General features: G+C 38.2%; 10 protein-coding genes across 10 annotated transcripts; 4 read left to right on the forward strand and 6 right to left on the reverse strand. All coding sequences in view use genetic code 12, as the record gives it.

Moving 5' to 3' along the window:
• Positions 1-245: 245 nt before the first annotated feature.
• MRPL8 (mitochondrial 54S ribosomal protein bL17m MRPL8) lies at positions 246-887 on the reverse strand (the record flags this gene model as incomplete). Its single annotated transcript, XM_064997331.1, has 1 exon — positions 246-887. One exon carries the CDS (start codon positions 885-887, stop codon positions 246-248), a length of 642 nt encoding a protein of 213 aa, XP_064853403.1.
• A 255-nt stretch (positions 888-1142) lies between these two features.
• On the forward strand, positions 1143-1478 carry DASC09_037330 (MICOS complex subunit Mic12 family protein; the record flags this gene model as incomplete). Its single annotated transcript, XM_064997332.1, has 1 exon — positions 1143-1478. One exon carries the CDS (start codon positions 1143-1145, stop codon positions 1476-1478), a length of 336 nt encoding a protein of 111 aa, XP_064853404.1.
• A 184-nt stretch (positions 1479-1662) lies between these two features.
• MAS1 (mitochondrial processing peptidase) lies at positions 1663-3069 on the reverse strand (the record flags this gene model as incomplete). The annotated part of the gene is made up of 1 exon (XM_064997333.1): positions 1663-3069. The coding sequence occupies one exon, from the start codon at positions 3067-3069 to the stop codon at positions 1663-1665; it is 1407 nt and encodes a 468-aa protein (XP_064853405.1).
• A 208-nt stretch (positions 3070-3277) lies between these two features.
• Positions 3278-5095, forward strand: DASC09_037350 (COP9 signalosome catalytic subunit RRI1; the record flags this gene model as incomplete). The annotated part of the gene is made up of 1 exon (XM_064997334.1): positions 3278-5095. One exon carries the CDS (start codon positions 3278-3280, stop codon positions 5093-5095), a length of 1818 nt encoding a protein of 605 aa, XP_064853406.1.
• A 772-nt stretch (positions 5096-5867) lies between these two features.
• On the reverse strand, positions 5868-6680 carry DASC09_037360 (CAP domain-containing protein; the record flags this gene model as incomplete). Its single annotated transcript, XM_064997335.1, has 1 exon — positions 5868-6680. The coding sequence occupies one exon, from the start codon at positions 6678-6680 to the stop codon at positions 5868-5870; it is 813 nt and encodes a 270-aa protein (XP_064853407.1).
• A 608-nt stretch (positions 6681-7288) lies between these two features.
• On the reverse strand, positions 7289-9346 carry DASC09_037370 (decapping enzyme complex catalytic subunit; the record flags this gene model as incomplete). Its single annotated transcript, XM_064997336.1, has 1 exon — positions 7289-9346. The coding sequence occupies one exon, from the start codon at positions 9344-9346 to the stop codon at positions 7289-7291; it is 2058 nt and encodes a 685-aa protein (XP_064853408.1).
• Positions 9347-9598: 252 nt separating this feature from the next.
• Positions 9599-12349, reverse strand: DASC09_037380 (mitogen-activated protein kinase kinase kinase; the record flags this gene model as incomplete). The annotated part of the gene is made up of 1 exon (XM_064997337.1): positions 9599-12349. One exon carries the CDS (start codon positions 12347-12349, stop codon positions 9599-9601), a length of 2751 nt encoding a protein of 916 aa, XP_064853409.1.
• A 256-nt stretch (positions 12350-12605) lies between these two features.
• On the forward strand, positions 12606-14756 carry DASC09_037390 (ATP-dependent RNA helicase; the record flags this gene model as incomplete). Its single annotated transcript, XM_064997338.1, has 1 exon — positions 12606-14756. The coding sequence occupies one exon, from the start codon at positions 12606-12608 to the stop codon at positions 14754-14756; it is 2151 nt and encodes a 716-aa protein (XP_064853410.1).
• Positions 14757-15410: 654 nt separating this feature from the next.
• DASC09_037400 (SPP41 family protein) lies at positions 15411-18860 on the reverse strand (the record flags this gene model as incomplete). Its single annotated transcript, XM_064997339.1, has 1 exon — positions 15411-18860. One exon carries the CDS (start codon positions 18858-18860, stop codon positions 15411-15413), a length of 3450 nt encoding a protein of 1149 aa, XP_064853411.1.
• A 1679-nt stretch (positions 18861-20539) lies between these two features.
• Positions 20540-21502, forward strand: RSM24 (mitochondrial 37S ribosomal protein mS35 RSM24; the record flags this gene model as incomplete). The annotated part of the gene is made up of 1 exon (XM_064997340.1): positions 20540-21502. The coding sequence occupies one exon, from the start codon at positions 20540-20542 to the stop codon at positions 21500-21502; it is 963 nt and encodes a 320-aa protein (XP_064853412.1).
• Positions 21503-21575: the final 73 nt, after the last annotated feature.

Genomic DNA, 21575 nt, shown 5'->3' on the forward strand with positions numbered 1-21575 from the left:
TAATAGAGGATAACAATAGGGTGAATGATGAAGAAAGAGAGAAAGATATACAGATGGCTAATTGGGGGGGGATAAAATTTGGTTGGGTTTTTTTTGCCCTATTCGGTCCTCCTCAGATTATGTAAGCGGCGGTGGGACGATTTGATTATTTCTGCCTACAAACACATACAAACAAATAACAACAATACTTTATATATTCATATATACATTATAATAATACTCATTTATACAAGACCAATCTCCATCTATTCTGATTTGACGGTAGGATCGCTTTTCACTGGACGCTGCATCATGACAATATTCTTTCTGGTGGTGTTCAATTTAATGTCATTGACTGGTCTCAAGGCAATACTTTCTTCGGTGGAGTAGAACAATTCCTTGGCCTTTTCCACTAATTCTCTAAACTCTTGTTCTCCGTTTTCTCTAAATCTCACCAACTTATCAACGTTTCTTTGGGTGGTTTCGTCAATTTCCAATCCTTGTCTCTCCAATCTGGCAACGATTCTTGCACAGAGCCAGAATTTGATTTCTCTTTCGCCATCGACCAATTCGACAATTGCTTGAGGAGCCTTATCCCCGAATCTTGGTTCTAACTTCAACACTCTGGTGTACCCACCGTTTCTGGTCTTGTAACGTGGGCCTAATTCTTCGAACAATTTTGGCAAAGTGGTGCCTTGTCTGAACAATTTCCCTTGGGCCAACGATCTTGCCTTTTCCTGGTTCTCCATCTTGGTGTACGATATTATTCTTTCAGTGAATGATTGGGCTTCTTTGGCCTTGGCCCATGTTGTGGTTATTGATTCTTTTTCCAATAAATCGGAAGCCAAGTTTTTCAAAAGCGATCTTCTGTGAGATGCTGTTCTGCTGAGATGTCTATGAAGGACCATAATAGAGATATAATGATAATGATAATAGTGATAATAGTGATAATAATAAGATAATAATGATAACGGTGCCAGTCTCCCAGCAGCCAATATGATCAACGAAATTTTTTTTTTTTTTCTTCTTTTGGGCGGCGGTCGCTGCGTGTCCCAGGGCTCGTGGCACTGGTGATCATCCACAAAAAATATTCACAGTTGCAATTGTCACCCTTCGATCACTGCCATCGCTATCACAGTATCAGTATCAGTAGCACATTAAATATGAGTGGCAGAATACACGGGTTCCTAGGCGGGGTGTTGCTCACCTCCTCGTTAACTTACCTCACGGCGTTGGAATTCAGAAAGAACAGAGACATTGTCTCGCAATCGTTGATCACCTCAAAAGACATCATCGAAAACAGACACAATAGAGACACCACTTACGTGCCTGGCACCAATTCCATCAACTACAATGACAGATCCAATATCAGAGAATCGTTCGCCGATATCTGGAATAGCGAAATCATCAAGGGTGTCAATTGGGTCTACAGCATCAACTGGCTAGCAGCCGGCGAGAAGGTCGAGCGTGGGTTGAGAAAATTGGTAGAATCCAAATAATAAAACTTATCTGATCATCTATCTATCCATAACTCTTAAATCATAATCATATCAAAAATATACAATCATATCAAATAATAAATATATTCTAGCATATATTGTAAGTAACACCCGGCAGAAAGAAAGAAAGAATAAAAAAAAAAAAAACAATACATATTTACAAATACTGAAAATTCACACCAAATCAAACCATTTGCTGACTGATTTGTTGATAACTTGGAATGTCTGAAACCGCTCCCAACGCCGCTAACGAAATCTTGCCGGCCCCCAATCTATAGTTACACCAATTCACAATATCATCCTTATTCACTCGGTTCACCGCATCAAACACTTCTTCTGGAGTCAATCTCTTCCCGGTAGATACAATCTGTCTCCCAATATCTTCGGCCACCGCAGTAGTCCCATCCAATGATAATAATAACGATGCCTTCAATTGGTTCTTTGCCTTTTCCAATTCTTCCACTGCAAATTCTCCTTTCTTCAACCGTTTCCACTCATCCAAAATCCCTTGAATCAATTTCTCATTGTTACTGCTGTCAGTGGTCAAATAAATCCCCCATAACCCAGTGTCGGAATAAGAAGTGGAAAACGACATAAATGAGTTGGCAATCGGGGTGTTGTTAACTCCGGCGTAAGCAACAGTATTCACCAACTTTGATGGATTATTAAGACCATTCCCCATCGAACGATCCCAGGTACCAATCATTGCTTGTACCACCAAAGAAGTGAAATATTCTGGCGATGACCACGACACCCCTTCGACAGAAATCGCAATGTGGGTTTGAGGGACCGACGCATCTTCCACCTTCATTTCACTCGATTTGAAAACCGGCAAATCGTAATGAGGAGTTTCGCCAAACATATTCTCTCTACTTTTGGTCTTGGATAAGTGGCCAAAGCTGTTTTCGGCAAACTCACACAACTTAGCATGATCAACCGCCCCAGTACCAATCAACGCCATCCGATCCCCTTTATAATTCTCATTGATATAATCGACCAAGTCGTTTCTTTGGATCGACAAGATATTTTCTCTTGGTCCCAAGATCGTCATCCCCAAAGGTTGATCTTTGAACGCCACTGAATGCAAATGGTCAAACACCACTTCGTCGTACATCTTGTCCACCTCTTCACTTTCTCTGATAATCACGTCCCGTTCTCTTTCAATTGCTCGAGGATCAAGCACCGAATGGGTCAAGATGTCGGATAAGATTTCTATGGAGTTCGGAATATTCTTCTGCAATGTCTTTGCGTAATATACCGTTGTCTCTCTCGAAGTGTAAGCGTTCAAATGTGACCCAATGTTTTCGATTTCTAATTCCAACCCGGTTTGTGTTCTATTCTTTGTTCCTTTGAACGACAAATGCTCCAAGAAATGGGCTGTCCCATTGTTCTTTGTAGTTTCTGCCCTGGACCCAGAATCAATCCACACCCCGACGGTGGCGGTCGAGGTGAAAGGGATGTTTTCAGATACCACCGTTAACCCATTGGATAGCTTGGAGATTTGGGTCTTTGGCAACGACGATGACACCGAGGCGAATCCTCTGGTGGCCAATCTCTTTGCAGAGACACCCATAAACTTTGAATTCAACATGGTGATTAGTTTATGGACTTTTGTTGATTACAAATTGTAGTAAGAAAGAAACAATCGATGGATGAATTTTTTCAGTATATTGATACTGTCCGGTTACCCTGTTCTTTTGTTAAATATTCCTGTCATCGCCATCATCATCATCATTATCACCATTAGTATTACCATTAGTATCATTCATCTTTTGGTTCAGTATTAAATACCATTAAAAATGACCAATACATCGCATCCTAGTGTCTACTCGTCGTTAGCGTACCAATTGGCAGCAACTTTGGATGGTCATTCGTGCGGCCACCCCCATTCTGCTGAAGGTTCCAGCTTCCTTAGCACCACCACCGTCGATTTGAACGAATTGTTAACCAGAAAACAAAACTCTGAAGATACTGATATCTTGGACACCCAAAACTTCTACAAATATGACAATTTCACCCCGCAATCTCTCAAACACTCAAAACCGTGGAAGATCAACCCGACATATTTCCAGACTGTCTACATCTCATCATTGGCCCTTATGAAAATGACAATCCACGCGGATTCTGGTGGGGATATCGAAGTCATGGGGATGTTGATTGGCAAAATTATCAACAAAGGAATGGTCGTGATGGACACTTACTCGTTGCCGGTTGTCGGCACAGAAACTAGGGTCAATGCCCAGGCAGAATCATACGAGTATATGGTTAGTTATTTGGACCATTTAAAGAAATCGGGGTACAGAAACGAAAATATCATTGGTTGGTATCACTCTCATCCTGGTTATGGGTGCTGGTTAAGTGGGATAGACGTTGCCACTGAAAGTTTGAATCAGAAATTTCAAGACCCATATTTGGCCATCGTTATCGATCCAAAAAAGACCAAGCTCGATGGTAAAGTGGAAATCGGGGCGTTCAGAACCTATCCAGAGGATGCTGATGTTCTGAGTCCGGCGAACACCACTACCGTGGAAATGGATGGCTCTAATGGAACAGTAATTCCAGATGTCAAATTGAAGGACTTTGGTGCTCACTGTTCGGAATATTATTCGCTTGACGTAAAAGTGTTCAAATCAAAATCTGATGAATCGGTATTGAAGTTATTATTGGATAATTATTGGATTTCTGGGCTAACGGACTTAATTGACGATGATGATGACGAGGATTTGAATTTGTTAAATAAATTGGACACCATCATTGATACTCGATTAATTTCCGCCATCAACAAATTCGACAAAAATTACCCCAAAATTAGCGCCAAACTCTCCAAAAAATCTGATAACAAAATAAATCTTAAAAAAAAAGTGGTTGCCAAAAAACCAGAGTTTCCGGGGTTAAAATTACCAAACTACGAAGTGGCGTCGAATATTGAAATCATGAAACTACATCAACATCACCAGCTTGGCAAAAAAAAAAAAGATGATGAAATCTCGGAAGATTATTATGATGAGGAGGTTTATGATGAAGATGAAGATTATGAAGAAGATGATGACGGTGATGAACTTAGTGGTTTTATGAATTCTCGGATGACAGAATCGCTTAGTACTTTAAAGCCACTAAATGAAGTTGTTCCTCTCGTGGATATAAATATGAAGGAGGTCGATGATGAAGATATGGAAGAAAACTACAATTCGGTGGACTCTGACACATCCATCGACAATATTTCAACATTTTCTTCGTCTTCCGGGGTCATTACGAATCCTAAATCGAGCAGCCACGCTAGCAAGATCAACAGTGGTAGTAGTAGCGCGACATCGGAAATAGAAGCCAAATCCTCGGTAGCTTCAGAAATAGATGATGAAAAAAAATCAACAGAATTTGATTCACGGTATCGTCGTGGCAAAAATATTGGTGGGTACTATGAAACGCTTCAAGCGGTGTCTAGGAAATCCAGTTCTGGTGCACATCATGAGAGGCAACAGTCGTCGACCAATAATCAGAATAAGTTTACAGAAATTGGGAATGAGCTAGCCAATTTATCTAATTTGACAAAGAGTATTGCTGGTGAAGACTTGAGAAATTCTATAAGCTTGAAATTGCAACAGGAACTCTTTTTTTAAGTAGTGTTTGCTCTTTTTTTCATTTAACGATTATATGTATTTTTCAGTTTGAATAGCTGGCTTTTTATATTACATATCTACTCCTTGTACTGTAAAAACACAACAAAACATGTGTTGTTTTTGCTATTTTTTGTTTGTTTGTTTTTTTTTACCAAAGACAAGAAGTGCAATAAAATCCAAGGAAGAATGATTAATTATTTTTAATGATTGATCAATGGTATGAATCAATACGAAAAGCTTTTCAAATTGGCAAGTATTTCTTTGAAGGAGGCTGAAACAAACACAACCTTCTAGTAGTCCAAGGCTAAATTATGATGAAACTTGTGCCATATGGATCCTCTAATTTCGTGTATTTGGTATCTAACATTATAGGTATTTCTGCATTTTCAGTATGAGAGGGACTTTTTCCAGCAACGCCATTAGTACCATGGCTAAGGAGAAAAGTACCGCTAGACTAACCACACATTATTACATTGGTGGAGGGCTGGTTTTTTTTCTGAGCAACAGAGATTATATTTATCAGAAATTAGTTAAAAGGCGATGAAATGAAATAACAAGCTATAATACAATAACAATGCGGGTCCACGAAACCGGCGCAGAGTGCTAGAACTGAAGAGAATAGAGAGGGGCAGATAAAGAGAGAGAGAGAGAGAGAGAGAGAGAGAAAGGACAATGAGCTGGTAGAAAGTCTAAAAAAGAAACAAGAAATGAAAGCAATAAATATTTCAGAAAATGGTACAAGGTGTATGATGAGGGAGCAGTCAAAAAAAAATCACTTCAATGGTGGAACGTTTTGTGACCAGTAAGATGTATCACCAGTGACCACGATATTACCCATTGGGTAATACTCACATACCACATAGGTACCCCATTCGTTATCACAATTCTTGTAGGCACATCCCAATTGAGTACTGGCCTTCCAAATCAACTGGGTGAAATGCCCAGTGGACTCGCTGAACCCAGGGCTATTGTAATTGTATTGCTTGATTTCGTCGTACCACGCATCCACAGTGCCTTTGTTGGAGTACCCACTAGCCAAATTTTCCCCATAATCCCCTCCAGAGTGGGTCAAAGCCCCATTGGAAGGACACGAGTATTTGTCGGCGTATGCTTGGGCGTACGCTTCAAGGGTCGAACTCCAGGTCAATGATCCCACTCCTTGATGGAGGGCTCTTTTGACATTATGTTCGCTGAGCATCACACTCTGGAAAGAGTTGAGTGTAGAAGACGCGGCAGCGGCAGAAGTAGAAGCAGCGGCAACAGTACTAGTGGAAGAAGTGGTAGCAGCAACAGCGGTGGCCGAAGAGGTGGTGGCAGCCTTTACTTGTGCGACGGTTGTTGGGGCCACGGTGGTGGTGGTAGCTGTGGCGGCAGAAGTGACATAAGTACTTCTATAAGAGGTGATTTCTACTTCTTTCCCCAACTTGGTGGCGGTCCCAGAAGTATAAATTGAAGATCCTCCGTCGTACACTGTGGCCTGGACGTCGACTGCCTGAGATACCACGTCTGTTTGTACAATGACGTGGGTGATAGCCTTTGCACTGGCTAAGAATGAGGCAAGAATGAGGATAATTGACGGAACCATTCTTGCTATTCTCTGATGACAAAATATTTGAATATAACTTATTTATTTATTTGTTAGTGATGAATTTGCTGATTTTATACGGGTGTTGAAGAAACGGTGATGATATATGTATGCAGCCTTTTTTGATCAAACGAATGAATTTGGTGGAATATAAATATTTATTATCTTATTTTCCGCTCTTTTAGAAAGGAGAAGTATTGAGATAAACAAATTACAACAGACGACTGTATATATATATATATATATATCGTATTTATTTCAGCGGGAATGTTGGGCTTGGGTGCTACCACACTTTGGTAGTGAATCCGCTGCAGCCCCACCAAATCGCCGCCAATCTCTCTCACAAGCAATCACAGACGGCAACAGTGCTGGAATTTGGGATTATTGACCTGGCAATCAGGGTTTGTATCATAATAGGGGCTTTCTTCCCTCCACCTTTGCCGAATCAATGCGCGTTTTTGTTGTAAGACCCTGTTCCAACTTACATGTAATTTTTGATCACCGCATATTTCAACAATCATTCTCCTAAATATAAAAATTCTCCTGTTTTTACATTTACTATTAAAAAAAAAGAAAAAAAAAAAAAATTTAAATTCACAATATCATCATTATAACCCTCCATGAAGAATTGAAAGCAAATCGTTCTTAGGTTTTTCTTTAGGTTTCTGTAATATTGATAATAACTCATCTGATCCGCCATTTTGTTGTGAATTCATCCCACCACCATTCAAAATTGACAATAATTCATTACCGCCAGCGTTGCTGGTTAATGTAGGTGCAGATCTTTCAATCAGTTCCAACAGTTCTGGCTTGGATATCGGGATCCCAGGTTGTGGTTGTTGCCTAAGAATTGATAATAATTCATTATTTCCAGATGCTGGCGTAGCAGGCCTTTGTTGGTGGAGAATAGACATCAATTCATTACTGCCGTCATTTTGAGCATGGCTTGGTTTACCTTTGAGAAGGCCCAAGAGTTCATTTGATCCAGTAGAAGAAGTATCTTTTGGAGGCCCTTGTAACATTGATAAAAGTTGATTGCCATTACCCAGGTCTTCTCCATTGCTGGCATTGGATTCCACGGAAGACTGTTTTTTGAGAATCGACAATAATTCATTGCTACTTTCTACCGGTTCGGTTGCAGGGGCTGAGGCAGGCTTCTTAAGGAGCGATAACAAAACATTATTCTGTTTGTGATCTTCAACTTCGGTACCCTGACCATATAATTTGGAGAAAATACTGTTGTCCTTATTAGAGATTTCTGGGCCCTTTAACGGCACGGGCTCGTTAGTTTTTTCTTTTTTATTCAAAAGAACTAATAGTTCTTTGGAATTTTTCTCATCAGTAGAATCAGCTTCCTTGTTCAAAATCCCCAATAATTCCCTGCCTTGCGAATTCTTCGCAGTTTCTTGATTAGATGATGCTTTTCTTTGTAACAATGTAAATAACGGATTGTTTTCAGTATTGTTGAATACCGGTTTTGAAAAAGTATTTGGATTTGGAACCAGTGCTGGTGGAATCGGTGGCTGTGATGGGAAAGATTGTGGAACAGGATGATGCATCAAATTCTGTTGAGGAAATGTTGGAAACACCGGGATCCCGTAAAATGGAACAAAACATTGTAATGGAAAATTCGTTTGTTGTTGCATTGAATGCGGCAAGTTGGGGACCTGGGCCATACCAGGATTGAAGAACTCTTGTTGTTGTTGTTGTTGCTGCTGCTGCTGCGGTTGATCAACTGGACTGAGCAATTTCTGGAATATTTCCGGCAAGCCATTGTTTGTTGTGCCATTCTCTTGATCATTCGTTGACTGTTTATGTAATAAGTCAAGAATCTCCCTACCGGCATCGATTTGTCGCTTAGCATCGCTGAAATGCTTTATGGACTCACCAATACCCAATAAGCTCTTCAATTGGGACTCCGCGTACTTCTTCAATGTTTCTTCATCATTAATACCCTTCTGCTTGTTCACCCACCGATCAATTGGCTTGCACATCGAATTCACCAAATAATACGCATTCGACCCGTTTCTACACTCCTTCATCACCTTCTTCCAGTTCTTCCATTTGATCTCATTAATTTCGTTCCTTACCAACGGTCTGAACTCAAAATCCTCTGGAACGTTCTTTACCAAAAAAATCTTGTAATTCTTCCCTCTAATGGTTCGTTCAACGTACTCGTGTTCGTCGAGCAATTTCCCAGCATCAAACCCGGTTTCCTCTTTACACTCTCGCAATGCGCAAACCCCATCATCTTCCTCCTTGTTAATCTTCCCCCTTGGGAAACTCCACGAGCTCGACTCAGTCCCTTGAACCAATAACATCTTAGAAAGACTCTCGTTGAACAATGCCACCCCTCTGACGGGGATCGTCGATTTGTATTTGCCAAACCTCGCCAACGCATCAGATGGATCGCCCCATTTCCAAATCGCAGGACAAATGTCAATGATCTGTTTCGAAAATCCCTTCATTTTGAGCGGAGGTAGAGAATGGTTAAGGGTTCTTATGAAATCAGAGTAAAACCACTGTGCTTCTTCAATTTGAAAGAAAACTCTTTCGATCGATGAGAGATCCTCGCTGGGACAATTAATGACAAATCTTACCAACAAGTCCTCGAGATTGTCTTTCAATGGGAGGTTAGCAAACCCCTCACGTAAAGCTATAGACATTTTTTTGTTTGTTCTTTATATGTTTATCTACTTGTTTAATATTGTATATGTTATTATCGATTGTACAACCTTCCAATTAGATTTTGGACCTGTTTTTCCTGACTTTGCGGTCTTTTTTTTTCCCCTATCGTTTTGCTAAGTGCACCACAGGGTCTCTAACATCCTTAGACGAGGCAATCAATCATCGACTACAATAGTCATCATTCAATCAATAATTAAAATACATAGGAGAAGAGAAAGAAAAAATTATAATCATCGCTCAGCCATAATAAGGCTATTCAAGAACGCGTGGCTCAATAATTCTTTGGCACTTGGTCTCTTTTCGTACTCAATAATAAACGTCTTCTTCAAGAAATCTTTGCATTCTTCAGTACATTTATCAGGAATTTCCGGGCTTGAATGGGTACCAATTCTGAAGATCGCTTGCATTTGACTAAATTCTGGAAATGGATGCTTACCTGTAAACATTTCAATGATCAAACACCCCACAGACCATATATCTGATTTCTCACTATTGGTGACTTGTCTAACCACCTCCGGGGCCATCCAATAAACTGAACCTTGTAAAGACGCTCTCTTGGGCTGCATCGACGTTTCAATTTTTTTGGAAATCCCGAAATCAGAAATCTTGGCTCCACCATTATTGTCGATCAAAATATTACCCCCCTTAATGTCTCTATGGATAATATTTTTCGAATGCAAGTATTTCAAACCAATAAGAATCTGTCTAGTGAAATTTCTAATCAACGGTTCCTTGAATGGCCCATAATTATTTATCATAGACGTAATGGACCCACCCGGAACATATTCCAAAAAAATGTTCAAATAAGTGTCGTCGGAAGACGATCCTAAATATCTAACAATTTTTTCATGTTTAAGTTCTTTTAAAAGAGCCATTTCTCGCTGTAATGCATCAATCATACTTTGCTTATGATCCTTCGATTTGTCATCACCATTGTCTTGTCTTTCACCCACCACACCTTTACCAGCTTTCCTCTGTTTAGTGACGGTTTCATTGCTTCCCAATGTGTTGATTCCTTTAAGAGTCGTGGCGTCATCATTGGAAGATATCGTAGCACCATCACTACCTGCAGTACTAACCGCCAACTGGTCAACTTTTGGAATTTCCACCTGTTTGACCGCCATCAACTCACCCGTAAAAGAATTCAACCCAAGGTACACCACACCAAAACTACCTGATCCAATTCTCTTACCTTTTAACCAGTGCTGAGGTCCAGTATTGGTATCAATACTAGATTGCAGCTCTAAATCTTTCATTACGGTTTCCGGATCTTGGTCATCAAATTCGTATCCTGATTCACTCTCACTGTCAGTATTACTAAGATCCAATAATTCAATTCGCGAATCCGTCTCATTTCCCGAGTTGATAGCCACTGATAATCTATTTTTGGCAATTCTACTCTTCGGCGTGGTTGGTCTCTTTTGTTTTTCAGCCTTGGACGTTTCCTTGGGTTTCCCGCCTTCTTTATCCCCATGTATATCTATCTCGGGCAACGGTGGGGCACCACTGGGGACAAATCTTGACTTTGGTCTTTTGTAAGCACCCATAATATCCATGAACTGTGTATCATCTCCTAGTACCGCCTCATCCAACTCACTTGCATTGCTCATCCACACATCACCGATCGTTCTAGGACTATTTTGAAGAGTCATGATGCTATTTCTTGTAACACTAGAATTGGTTGACATCATCGATAGTCTAGAAAAAGCTCTGGACATTCGCACAGAGTATCTAACAGAGTTTTTAATTGTTTGATGAAGATCTTTAGAAGGAGTTTCTGGGAAATATTCGGCCAAATTAGAAGAAATTAATTCACTAGGAGGCCGCTGCTCATATAATGGCTCCATATCCTTATTTCTCGCTCGAGCATATGATGGGCTTTTATTGGAACTAACCTTTTTCCTCGAGTCCCTTCTCAAGTTTGCACTGCTTGTGGTGTTAACATTGATATATTTTGTTTTATTACTGGAAAGTAGATCATTGACACTATCCATAGCTTCGTCATCACTGCTCTGGCTTTTACCCTTTCTTTTGTTCGGTCCGTTTGCTTCATATTTGAACGAAATTTTCCTAGACGTGGCAAGCGCCTCTTTGCTTGGATCTTCATTACTTTTGCAAAATATAATTCTGTTTCTTTCCACCCTATCAGATGACCTCACCAACGACACCAATTCCACATCGAACATCAAATGGATACTATTATTTGAGTCAATGAAATATGTGTTGTAGTTCTCATACAGATTAGGCTTCCAGCTCAACTTTTTAAGCAATTTCCGCTTTATTGCTTCGGCATTATAACATCCAGAAGTGTTTATCTTCTTAATATTACCATTTTGCAAGATAAATACTGCAATATGTTTATCCATTTCCGTTACGTGGGCCAAAGCTGCGATGGCGGCATTAGGGGTATTATCTTTGCTATGAATACTGGTATGTGAGCTGATGCTGCTCTCATTGGATTCCGTTGAATTGATTGTCGAAGTCGAGTTGTTACTATGGTTAAGCGATTTTTTTAAGTCACTATCATCTTCCTTCAACAAACGCTTGTTGGTAGCAGGCTCATCATAAATACTACCATCATTATCGCTTTCACTAAAATAGCCATCGTTTTCAACGTTGTGATTATTTGAGCTATTCCCATTATTATCATTATTAACACCGATCTCGGAGAAGCTTTTGATCTGATATTTAACGATATCATCTATAAACTGGGTTGCAAGACCTTTTGATGTCTTCGAAGAATTTCTCTGTAACAACTCGCTGACCTTCATTGAGTTCAATGATCTTTCAAGCCTAACCAAATCGCCAATTTTAAGTACTCCTAGCTCCTTTAATGACCCGTAATCTAACTGGGTGATTAGATCATAATCGACTATCCCGTTCTCAGTGAACAACGAAGCGTACTGCTCACAGTTTATTGAATTCAACCATTGATTGAGAGCAAAGTTGTCGCTATCAAACTTCGCTATTACCCCCGTCATACTGCTATTTCACTGCTTCGTTACTGAAGAGGGCCTGTTTTTGGAGATGGCGGCTATTTTTTAACCTTAAGGTTGAATTTAGCGTTTCGTACACTTTGTATGTATATTTATGTGATATCATGCTCCCATCTCGTGGTCACACCCCTAAAAAAAAAAAAAAGAAAAATTATGTGAAAAATTATTTTAAAGCAAATAATATAAGGAAAACTTTTCACTATTCTTCTAGGAATAACTTATACCCAAGTAAATACTTTAAATGTTTAAGGTATTCCGCCATTATTCTTTGGCTAGAAGCCCATATGTCAGCTCTTCTGCACAGCTTACTTCTTTGTTGAGGACAAGAAGATCATATTTTTCAACCAGCTCCATCGCATATGAAGAATTGAAGGAAATCAGCGATGTTCTGAAATCACCTATGGCTGCTAAAGCCAAACCTGAAGAGATTACCGGTAATATCGATTTAAAATCATTCAAGCAACTTTCCGGGGTTGTTCATGATGATCTTATTGATGCTATTGAGCGTTTGAAGTTCTCAAAGATGACCCCAGTGCAAGAGAAATCTATCAAACCAATTTTAGAAACAAATCGTGGGATGGTTGCCAGAGCAAAAACTGGTACTGGTAAAACTTTGGCCTTTGGTATTCCTTTGCTTCATGATGCAATTTTCTCCGACAATACTCCTAAATTCAATACTGAAGTTAGAGCACTCATTATTGCCCCAACCAGAGATTTGGCCCATCAAATTTCTGCCGAATTAAGAAAGGTTTTGCTTGCCGATAATCCTACAAAATACAAAAGATCTATTGTGAGTGAAATTCAAACTGTGGTCGGTGCCGAAAGAAGAGATCTCCAACTTCGTGCCTTCCAAGGTAAAAACTGTCCATCCATTGTCGTGGGTACTCCAGGTAGATTAATTGACATCCTCAATGAACCTCTTGTTGCTGAAAAGTTTGGCAATCTTAGATTTAAAGTTTTAGATGAAGCCGATAGATTATTGGATGATGGCTTCAAGGAAAACTTGTTACAAATGGATTCTACTTTGAAAGATTTGGCTACCGGTGAAGGTTTCAGAACTATTTTATTCTCTGCCACCATTGATAAAAATGTCTTAGGTTTTGCCAAACAGGTTCTTGGTAATGATTTCGTTTATGTCAATACTGTTGATCCAAATGAACCTGAAACCCATGAAAAGATTTCCCAATCTCTTGTGGTTTCCGATGATATGTTCAAATGTTTTGTTGCCGCCGTTCACAATATCGCTACCCTCTATATGGAGTCTAGAGAAAAAAACACACCATTTAAGCCAATTATCTTCTTGCCAACCATCAAATCCGTTGAATTCTTTGGTCAATTACTTGAACATTATCTCGCACATTGCCACGACGTTCGTTTCTGTCGCAATAGTAGAGATAAAGCTTCCAAGCGTCTTAGATTGCTTATGTTACATGGTAGTAAGTCCCAAGCTGCTCGTGAAGCTGTGGTTCGAGATTTCAAAAAATACGATCATTCCATGTTGGTCACTAGTAATGTTGGTGCGAGAGGTATGGATTTCCCTAACGTGACTAATGTTTTCCAAGTTAATTTGCCAAGTGAAGTCAGTGATTATATCCACAGAATTGGAAGAACCGCTAGAGGTGATAGTAACCATGGTGAAGCTACTTTGTTTATTACTGAAGCTGAAGAGAAAGGTTTAAGATTATTTAAGGACAGAAAAATCAAATTTGCCAAGACTTTGACCTTTGATGACGTTGTTGAAAACCCAGAAAGCACCATAAATGCCGTGCAAGAGATTTCTACTTCTCATACCTATGGATTAGGTGATCCAAAGACTCAAAGGGCTGAAGGTATTGATAATAAGAAGGCTGTGTTCAGTACCTTTAGAGGTCACATGGGTTATTTGCAATCAGTTGCTCTGGTCTATAGATTGAGTAACTTTGATTTGTTGGCCTCTCTCAATGAGTTCTATAAAGGGTTTTGCGCATCCACTAAACGTCCATTCTTATCACCCGAATCTTTGTCAAAAGTTAAATTAAACAACAGAGAGAAAGAGGAACTTTATGAAAGCCCACGCTCTTCCACAAGAAGCTATGGTGATAATAACTCTGGTAGATATGAAAGATCTAATAGGTTCGAAAGATCTGACAGATTTGATAAATCTGATAGATATGACAGATCAAATAGATCTGATAGATCTGATAAGTTTGAAAGATCAAATAAATTTAACAGATCTGATAGATTCGAAAAACCTGGAAATTATGAAAGATCTGACAGATTCAAATCAAGAGACAGAAAATCTAGAGAAGGATTCGATTACCTCCGTGATAGTGGCTCCGAAAAAAGCGGGAAAAGAAATAATAATAGAAACTCTAGAAACTCCAAGAATGACGATTTCGATTTTTTCTCATAAGTCAACAGCACAAAACTAAACCCCGGTGCCCTGGGAACTTGTGAACTGGCTTTAATTTTTTTTCATTTCTTTGTGAATATTTAACGTCGTGAATTTATTTATTTTTCTCCAATTTATTTTTTTATTATTTACTTTCTGGCTATTGTTTTATTTATTTAGTATGATTTTTTTTTTTAGCTCTCCTCATCTACTTTTTATACCTTGGTAACATCAGTGGGTCAGTGTATCATATCCCGCAATTATTTCAACTTATGATCCTGTTGAAATACTCAACATATTCTGTACATATTTTTTTTAACTCATATAATATAATAATGTAAATGTTTGTATATCAATTACTTATGGTTGACTACATGTAAGAAAACTATAAATAAAATCACCTTAATATATATATCCATAAATATAAGAATCAAACTAATGTACAGTACAAAAAAGCCCTTAACCGTAAAAAAGAAATCTAAACAAAGAGAGATATAGTACACATCATTCCGTTTGGAAGTAATAATCCAGCAAAAAAAAAAAGAGATGAAAAATCAAACACTTGTCCCAATAAGTAAAACATATGAAAAACGAAACATTTAAAATCAGAAACCTTGGAAAAAACTTTAAAATAAAAAAAATGGAACCTAGAAATAAAAAAGAGGAAAAAAAAATTCAATTACTGGTGGTAGACTTGTATAAAGGACGTCTAAACGATCCCATGCCTATTCTTGGCTTTCCTGGTGTTCCTCCGCCAGTCTGTTTCGCTAAAATAGAATTCAATGATGGTCTTGGCCGTGGTCTTGGTCTTTGCATGTCTAAGGTTGATAAAATTGAAGGCTTCTTTGGTCTAACGAACAGAGGTTTTGATGAGGCAGTTGCTGCCACTGTCTTGGCTCCACTATTTGCCTGTTGTGCCAGAGATGATGTAGAAGTACTAGAACCAACATTCGGTGATAGCTCTTTCGCTGCGACTGCTGACAGCCCATCAGTTTTCTTGTTGGCATCATTGAAGGCATTCAAAGCTGGTTTGATAGACGCACTGGCTTTAGGATCAGATACCGCACTGTTAACAACAGGAGAACTCGTGGTTTTTGCAGCATTTTTCACAACGGTCACAATTGATGATGAGATGTTCTTTCTATAAATAGGCAATCTGAAGGAGGTTACTGACTTTACATTGGAAGTGCTCAAGTTTTCATCTGATTTCGCGCCAGCATCAGGCCTTTTGTTGGAAGAGACAGGTTTCTCACTTTCTGGTTTCCTCTTGGATGGAAGTAGAGAAATATCGGAAAATACCTTACTCAAATCCTTGTTGACATCCTCTGAAGTAGATGACTCTTTATTACCCAAAGCCATGATCGAAGGGTCAATAATAGAACTATTTGGTGGTTTGTTGTTAGATGTGACAAAGGATTTCCTAGTATTGTTTCTGGAATAAACACTGCCACCAGTTGCATTACTTTTCACAAGACTAGTTAATTCACGATCTGGAGTAGAAGATGGGGGCAATACCTTGCTATTAACATTTGACAAGCTACTTTGTGGAGATTCACTATCTTGGGAACTTGATTTGCTCACATTCAAATGGAAAAAGTTCGCCAAATATTGAGTAACTGCAGATGTTAGCTGTTCATGGGACATATCTATGCTCAAGTTCACTGTTTCTAATGCATTGTTGATAGCAGAATTGAGTTCTTGAGTGGTATCAGCAGATAGCTCACTAAGCTTGGTTGAATTAACAAGACTCAATAAACCACTGGTGATAGTGTTGGCAGCACTTTTTCTTCTGGCATTTGGAGTGGTGTAAACGGCATTATCATCTTTATTCATTTTCTTCAATCTTTCAATTCTTTTTGCCTTTCTTCTGTCAAACTCTTCATTTATCCATTTACGCTTCTCTTCAGATTCATTCTCGCCAAATAACGTACTCGCCCTTTTAGAAACTCTGAATCTCAAGTCATTATCCTTGTTTCTGGCGTTATTTTTTTCACGCCATTTTTGCTTTCTGGTTCTGTTATCTAATCTAGTTTTCTCTTTGTCATCAATTTGAAGAGCAGAAGCTAACTTGCTGTTTGATAAGATTTTTTGAATAACAGAATCTAAAGCTTGTACCATTGACTGTGTCATAGGCGATTGGCCCGACGAAGGGGTTCTTGTTGTTGACAAGCGGGAAGTTGTGATTGAAGCTTTAGCACCTTTATCTAGTTGATTCAAGTTTTTGCTCAAGCTAGTAGTTATTGACGAAGCAGTATGTGGACCTTCGGTTTTTGCATAATTACCACTATAGAATGAAGTTCTGTAAGGAAGAGTTGTGTTTAACCCGGATGCAACAGCCTGGCTTGCATGTTTATTCAATAGATCACGAAGGTTTGGAGTATTTGCATATTCACGAGCTGAAATAACACTTCTATTTTTCAATAATTCTTCTGCGAGATCCAAAGGCTTCCTATAGTACTTACTATCTCCAATCTGCTGCAGCAAACGTCTTTGGTTTAAGGTATTTGCAACAATGGAATTTGTTAATTCACTGTTGCTCAATAACGAATCAATTAATGAGGTTCTTGTGGTTGGCGTAACACTTGTAGCATGATCCTCATAAGTTTCATCAACAACATTCTTGACCATTTCTTCAATGGCAAACTGCAAATCATTTGGATCAGCCTCATCATCCGACACAATTTCATCAGCAACACTTCTAATCATTTCATTCATTGCAAGTTGGAAATCGTCATTGCTTTGTTGAAGTGGTTTGTCACCACTAATTTCTTCAGTGTGTCTGGGGATCAGCTGAACAACACTTTCCACAATTTGGGCAATAGCATCATCACCTAAATCACCAGCACCAGCGGTGATATCTGATGTTCTAGTGGTTGAATCTGCAGCCTCTGCAGAAACATTCTTCATAATTTCATTGACTGCACCGCTAATGAGCATTTCGGTTGAGCTCATGTCCTCTTCTTCTGATGGTTTTTCCATTTGCTTCGAAGCATCACTGTGTTGTTTAGCCTGACTAATGGTATCACTGACTAACTGAGCAATAGTATCATTCATCACATTATTCATAGAATCTCTTGCGTCATCTTCCTGACTTTGGAGAGCATTTTCATTATGTGTTTGTTGATCCATTTCTTCATCAATATTATCTTTATTTGATTCGTTAGATTCGGAAATCTGATTGACAGTTTCACTAACCATTTTGCTGATTGCATCTTCAAAGTTGGAAGTTATCTGGGAATCTTCGAATGCATCTTCCATTTCCTCATCTTTGTCATCTTTCGATTCAACCTCTTCTTGCACCATACTATTATCCCTTGAATCTTTTGATTCATGATTGCCTTCATCAGCTGTATCATTGATTGTTTGATTCACTATCTGTGCAATGGCGTCATTGACCGCAGAGCCTATATCAAAATGGCTATCATCATCGTCCTCATCTTCATCTTCTTCTATTTCTTCATTGTTCTCATTATCATACTGATCATCGTCTTCGCTATTATTTTTATTGTCATTATCGTTATCCTTGCCATTATTATTATTATCTTTATTGGTTGCATCATTGTGGACATCATTATTATTATTATTCGCTTGATCAAAATTCAGCGTTTCATTTTGTGGTTTTTGATTTGTCAATTGATCATTGATATCTATGTCCATTAGTTTTTCCTGTTCTCGCTGTTTTCCTTTATCAAGTTGATTTTGATCTTCATTTTTGTCCATTGGTACAGCTTCCTCATCCTCACTAAAGTCATTTTCCTGACCATCATCCGCGTGAGACGCGGTTATTTCACTAAAAATATTACCAACGATATCAGCAATTGCATCACTATATTCACCTCCATCAGCTTGTAACGTACTATGGGAATTTTCAGTTTCGTCCTCTTTAGTATCTTTCTCCTCTTCGTCGTTTCCTGTTGCCATTATATGATTGGCGATGGAATCTGTGACATTGGCTAACGCGTCAGTTATATTATTATTGGCATCGTGATGATCATCACCAAAGGTATCATCATTGTCATCAGCCCCTAGAAGCTCTGATACTATACTATTTCCAACAGTATCATTATTCTCATTATCATTATGGCCATCCCCAGTACCCTGGCTGTACTCTGGAGATATGTCCATCGCGTTTTGTTATTATTTGTTTGTTTATATTTTCCCTAAATCATCTCCCAAATAATGGTTTCCTAATTTATTTTAACGGTCACAAAATTTTTACTTATATCTCCGATGTCTGGGTGTCGTGCAAAAAAACCTGTCGATGAGACCGACAGTTTTGCAATTATATTTTGATAACATGTGATTTATTCACATAATATTTTTGTATTGGCATGGGGAAATACCCTACCAAATGTAACTTGTATAAGCAATATTAGCAGGCTTCACTTTGTTAATATGGCTGTCATAATTTTTATTTTAGGAATAGATTGTCTGATTGTAGAAACTTCTTCTGATTAACTACTACAGTTTTATATATTTTTAATGCAAGTTTAAGGTTACCGACATGGTCAATTATAGTGGCATTTTTGCAAGACTTCGCGCGTCCCATTGGAAAGAAAATGCTGTTTTTCTATTATCTCAAGAGCAATGAGCTATTATGTTTACTTTATTCTGGTATTATATGGTTATAATCCTTTTAAATAATCTTAATATGTATATTTAAGCTCCTCAAATACTTCGTTAGTGCAAGCTCATCCCATCATGAATTGTGTTGCAATCAATAAATATGGAAAAGATTATTGGCCATTATTTTCGATAATCAGTATCAACAGTATCAATCTGTGAGGTTATTTTAGATGATCGTAGTACCATACATTATTTAAAGCCTTTTCAGTCTTCTTTTTTTTAATCTATTCTTCTTTTTCTAATCTACTGTTTTGGAGTTTTGATTTATGTGATGTGACTAATCTTTGAAAAAAAGGAATATGATAGAAGCTTAAGCTTCAGTTTCTTCCTATATATACTTATTTTACAGACTGTCTCATGAGCCTCGATTAAATGTTAATCAGAATATCTGTGGCTCGTTAATATACAAGTCATTCATTCATTCATGCGAGCTGTGTGTTTGTTGATACTCAAGTTTTTAAAATAAAGTATGTGCTTAGGAGAGTTTCTTGAATACTTGACTTTATTATTTTAGTAATATAGTCTGCTATTTAATAGAACCCATTTAATTTTAGAGCTTTTTTGAATTTAAAATTACGGGATCTTTAATATTGTGGTAATAGTTATTGCATCTTTGTTCATGATCAATGATACTCACAATGAATCACGAAATTATGCTCAACAGGCAAATCAAACTCCATTACTTTTTTAATTTATGTATTCTAAGAATATTCCAACAGAAAACGGCGCAAATTAATGCGTTTACAGTGGATTTAAATACACTTGATTCACGGTCTTCATATCTATATCTTGTTGAGTAATTTTAAATACCTTAGGTTTCAGCTCTAAGTCTCCAGATTACAGCGCGAAAAGATAAAATATAAAAAATATACAGTTGAAATATTTAGATCAATATCCTTATATATCGAATAATAATAATGATAATAATGATAATGATAATAATAATAACATTAGTATATATTTAGTTTCTTAACTTTTGCATTTCCTTTATGGATCATATTTGATGTTGGCCGGGAGGTATGTGTTGCAGAAAATAATCGTGATGTGGACAGGGTAATTTTTCACTTTTCACAAAAATTTGGAAAAATTGATTGATTATGAATAGTGATCAAGAACGATACTGGTAATCTGAGTATCATTAGGTTATTCTATCAGCCAATAAAAAGGGAATAAACAAAATGAAGTCGGTATTCGGAAAGCAACTAATACTGTCAACATCCAGGCGTAGTTTCCAGACCACCGCCTTCTCACAAGTGGAGGCTGATTTATATCTTCATCCAGAACAATGGATGGGATTGCCTGCCCCAAAGATCTTTGAATTATACCAACAACGTGTCGTGAGATTAGGAAGTGATTACCAAAAAAGCGAAGCGGAATTGAGCGCTTTGTTGCTGACCTCCAAGACAACTGGTGTTTCCACTTCAGACATTCGTCGTATTTATAGCATCAAAAATGAACCAGGATCTGAAGATTTGATTGCAGGGAGATTGGGTGGATTTACTCCTTTCAAAGATGATGGTAATTTACCAACTTACCAATATGATGAATATACCTCGAGTGCCCAAGATTTGATCGATCAACACCGTACTTCAAGAAAATACAATAGAATAGCAGCCTACGAATTGCCGTTATTGACCAAATATCGTTCAGAATTTGTTCCACCATCAAAGGACAAAACATTGACCGTTAGATACACAAACTATATTGGAGAATCTCACCCTGCTGATAAGAAGGTTGTGGTCAAGGCTAATTTTGACGATTTTACAACCGATTTAAAACTTTCTGACAAAGAAAAGCATAAATTGAAGTTAATTTTGGGAAAGAGATACAATCCAATCAAGAATCAAATACACTTGTCGGTGGAAAAGTTCAAATACCCAACCCAAAATTTCAAATACTCCCTCGTTTTGTTGGAAAACCTCTTGAAAGAAGTCAAGACCGAAAGAAAGGGTGAAGAAGATTACAGTGACTTGCCATTAGACACCAGATTGTACGAAAGAAAGATGAGAATCAAGAAGAAAATAGAAAAAATCAATGCTTTCCCTGAAGATTGGTTGAGACCACAAGATGCTCCAGTGAAAAAGAACTCCATCGAGCAAACCATTTTGGAACAATTGGGACAAAAAGCCAATGCTAACTAGTCCCATTCTGTGAGGCTTGTAGTACACACGCGGTTTTGAGAAAAAAATATTCTATTGTCAAGCATTCTCACTT

Source organism: Saccharomycopsis crataegensis, assembly GCF_037102585.1.
Source record: "Saccharomycopsis crataegensis DNA, jcf7180000000084, whole genome shotgun sequence".
NCBI lineage: Eukaryota > Fungi > Ascomycota > Saccharomycetes > Ascoideales > Saccharomycopsidaceae > Saccharomycopsis > Saccharomycopsis crataegensis.